This window comes from Triticum dicoccoides, chromosome 2B (genome assembly GCF_002162155.2).
Source record: "Triticum dicoccoides isolate Atlit2015 ecotype Zavitan chromosome 2B, WEW_v2.0, whole genome shotgun sequence".
In the NCBI taxonomy this organism is placed as follows: Eukaryota; Viridiplantae; Streptophyta; class Magnoliopsida; order Poales; family Poaceae; genus Triticum; species Triticum dicoccoides.
The window spans coordinates 723,712,440-723,715,500 of record NC_041383.1 but is presented as its reverse complement, the minus strand read 5'-3'; the positions used below and the strand labels follow the sequence as shown (position 1 = coordinate 723,715,500).

General features: G+C 43.2%; 1 protein-coding gene across 1 annotated transcript; it reads right to left on the bottom strand.

Moving 5' to 3' along the window:
* Positions 1-6: 6 nt before the first annotated feature.
* Positions 7-2,824, bottom strand: LOC119365870 (N-acylphosphatidylethanolamine synthase-like). The gene is made up of 5 exons (XM_037631509.1): positions 2,560-2,824; positions 1,841-1,968; positions 995-1,080; positions 740-877; positions 7-486 (listed from the first exon to the last, which is right to left on the bottom strand). The coding sequence occupies exons 1-5, from the start codon at positions 2,799-2,801 to the stop codon at positions 199-201; spliced, it is 882 nt and encodes a 293-aa protein (XP_037487406.1). The 5' UTR covers positions 2,802-2,824; the 3' UTR covers positions 7-198.
* Positions 2,825-3,061: the final 237 nt, after the last annotated feature.

Sequence of the window (3,061 nt, the reverse complement as noted above, 5' to 3'; positions counted from 1 at the left end):
ATGGCAGGTGCAATGCCCACTGGAGAACTACTCCATCCCTCTCAATTCCCGTATCCTCCCAATCACCGTATTGTGATCCCATCATCTGAAACTAGCTAAGAAAACTACTATATACCCTAACCAATTCAACAAGGTATTGGGGAAAAAAGGCAGTACATCCTTGCCCCATGGTCGAAGAACGAACAAAAAGAATCAATGTCAATGCTGCTTCGAGTTCAGAAGCGTCTTCCTCAAGCTCTCCATCACGGACTGGATCTTATCCGACATCTTCTGGTAAAGCCATCTCTGTGCTGCCTCGTCTAGCCCCTCCGGCGTGATGGTTGGCCAGCCCTTCCTTTTGAAGGATGTGTCTTGTGGTATCATTGCTGCCACCTGCTTTAAGCCTGGCAGATCAAAATCTACTGGTTCTCCCACGATGATCTGTATCTCCTTGCCGCAGAGAGGTAATGGTGGACGGCGTCCAAAAAATGATTTCTCTGGCATGACCTAAAGTACAATCGGGAGAAGTTCAGAGTACCATATAACATAAACGAGATTTGGGTTTATTAAAGGGAATACAAATGAAATAGTGCTCTGAGTCAAGTGGTTTACTGAATATGAGACAGATAAAACTGTGTGCAATATATTCAGATTTCAGCAGAGTACTATATATATGGAATTATATTTGAAATGCCCATCTACAACACAGAATATATACACAAAATGATGGCATCTCAGGGATTCAAAGATTACAATATACCTTTTCAAAACCAGTGTGAACAATAGGTAAAATTATTGGAGTTACGGGTGCTCGGACAATAAGACTGGCAGTTCCCCATTTCAACCGTCTGATTGGTTGGTGATCCTGGGCTACTTTTCCTTCAGGGAATGAATGCAACTGTTTGAATATGGCATGACGAAATTTACAATCAAATAAGGACCAGAATTTAGAAACATAAGCACAACATATGATAATGATGGAATAGTTAATGCTGAACCAAAGAAATGTACATACCCAGCCTCCAGTGCTAAGCACTTCAAGGGCCTCATTCATATGGTCTTGATAAATTCCAGCCCCTCTAGTGATCGGCACACATTTCCCTGTGCATACAATTATATGCCAATAACAAGATTGTCAAATTATGTGATGCAGAGTGATACCAACTCTGCCTTGCAATGAAACCCTGAAAATGAAAAGATAAGAAAAATACCAGAATAAAGATGACAAAAACACACAAGTGCTGAACATCAAAAGTAGCAGTTGAACTAGACATAACATAGCTGTTAGATAGCATATCATCATTTATGTATTACCACCACAACACATAGCATGTCAAGTATCATTTTCATATGGAGACTGAACGGTAAATGTCAACTTTATGGCAAATTTGAATTACAGAACAATTATGCACACCATTAACATGGTTCAGCAGAGAGAAATAACATACAGAATGCTTGGACAGGTTTGACTTTCTGAAGCTTGTCTTGGTAGTTAGAGGCTTAGAGCAATAAACCATGATTGCTTAGGTAACAAAAATATACGAAGCTTGTTAGAACTACGAAGGTTGTCTGCATTTAAAATGCAAAAGCATGCACAAAGTCACTGGATTAAATGGGGTTATTACATGATTAACAAAATGATGCCATTAACTAGCTCCACTAAGGAAACATTTCATATCTGAATTGACCTACAGTGGCGGTGCTCCACAACATTAGTTACAGCAAGTGAGAGTGGGGTTTGGGGAAGCTCACTATGCCTACATGATTAATATGCCACAGTAATAACATACTGATTATCATTTGACCATACATACCTGTGCAAAAAAGAAAAGTAAATAACAAACACGATAAGGAGCCTCACCAAGTCGAAATATGTAAGACATGAATACATTCCTGAAGCAGATATCCTCTGCTGTCAGCACCCATCTTGCAAGCTTTGAATCTGTAATAGGGAAACCCTTGAATCCCCACATAAATGGGTCATCTATCCTGTACAAATAAGTATAGGATAACCTCAAGGTTACCAAAACTTCCAACAGACAAGAATTGTGTACAGCAAACAATACATGCCTAACTAATTTGTAATTGTCCACACTGGAACCTATACATGACACCTGTACAATACAACAGCAGGCAAATACAATGCATACACATTGTATGGCAAATGACAAGTTATACTTTCCTTAAACAAGAACAGCGATCTACAACATGATGTTGCATATGAATGGATAAGAAAAGAGCAAGATGCACACTTCTCAAATGATCCATGCTAAAAGCGTGCCTAAAAAAAGGATTTCAACACTTCAAAGTCCTCTTTCAGTATGCTAATGACAGCAATACATAGGTATAACTACATGCTCTAAATCCCAATAATGTTAGCAGGGCAGGATGCAACTTGCTGGCTTCCAGCAACAATTTCGCACAATTCTTGCGACATTGGTGCCAGAGCCACGACAGATCGAACACATCGCCATCAGGTCTGTCCTCCTACATCTGGTCAGAATCCAAAAGCCACAAACAGCAAGAGCGGTACTCGGGGAAGATCCGGGAGGGATACGACGGGGGAGTGGGGGAACATACGTGGACATATGGTTGCTGACGGTGAGGAGCGGCGTGCCGGGGGGCCGCGAGGAGACGAGGCGGTGGAGGGCGTCGGCGTTGTGCACGGTGGTGGTGTTGAGCAGCGACACGTACGCCTTAGCGATGGTGCCCACGGCGCCTATCACCGCCGCGCGGGGGACGCCGCCAAGGTGCCCCGCACGGCCGGCCCACCGCAGCGTCCGCGCCGCCGCCGCCGTCGCCGCGTCGGCGGACACCTCCATCTTTTACCCCTTTCTTGTCGCGGTGTTCTTTCCGTTTTGGTGGGCCTGATCTATGACCTTTTTTTAGTTGGGTTTTTATTTTCTTTTGATGATGAGTTAGGCCCGGACTATGACTCATTGACTTGCAATGGCTGGTGATACATTCTGTTTTTCGCCTTTTACCATTTCTTTTGGGAAATACTAACGCCCACACGTGTGGTGTTTAGCATCCTGCCCACACGCGTCATCTATCGCTGGATCATTTTGCACAATTTTTGAAG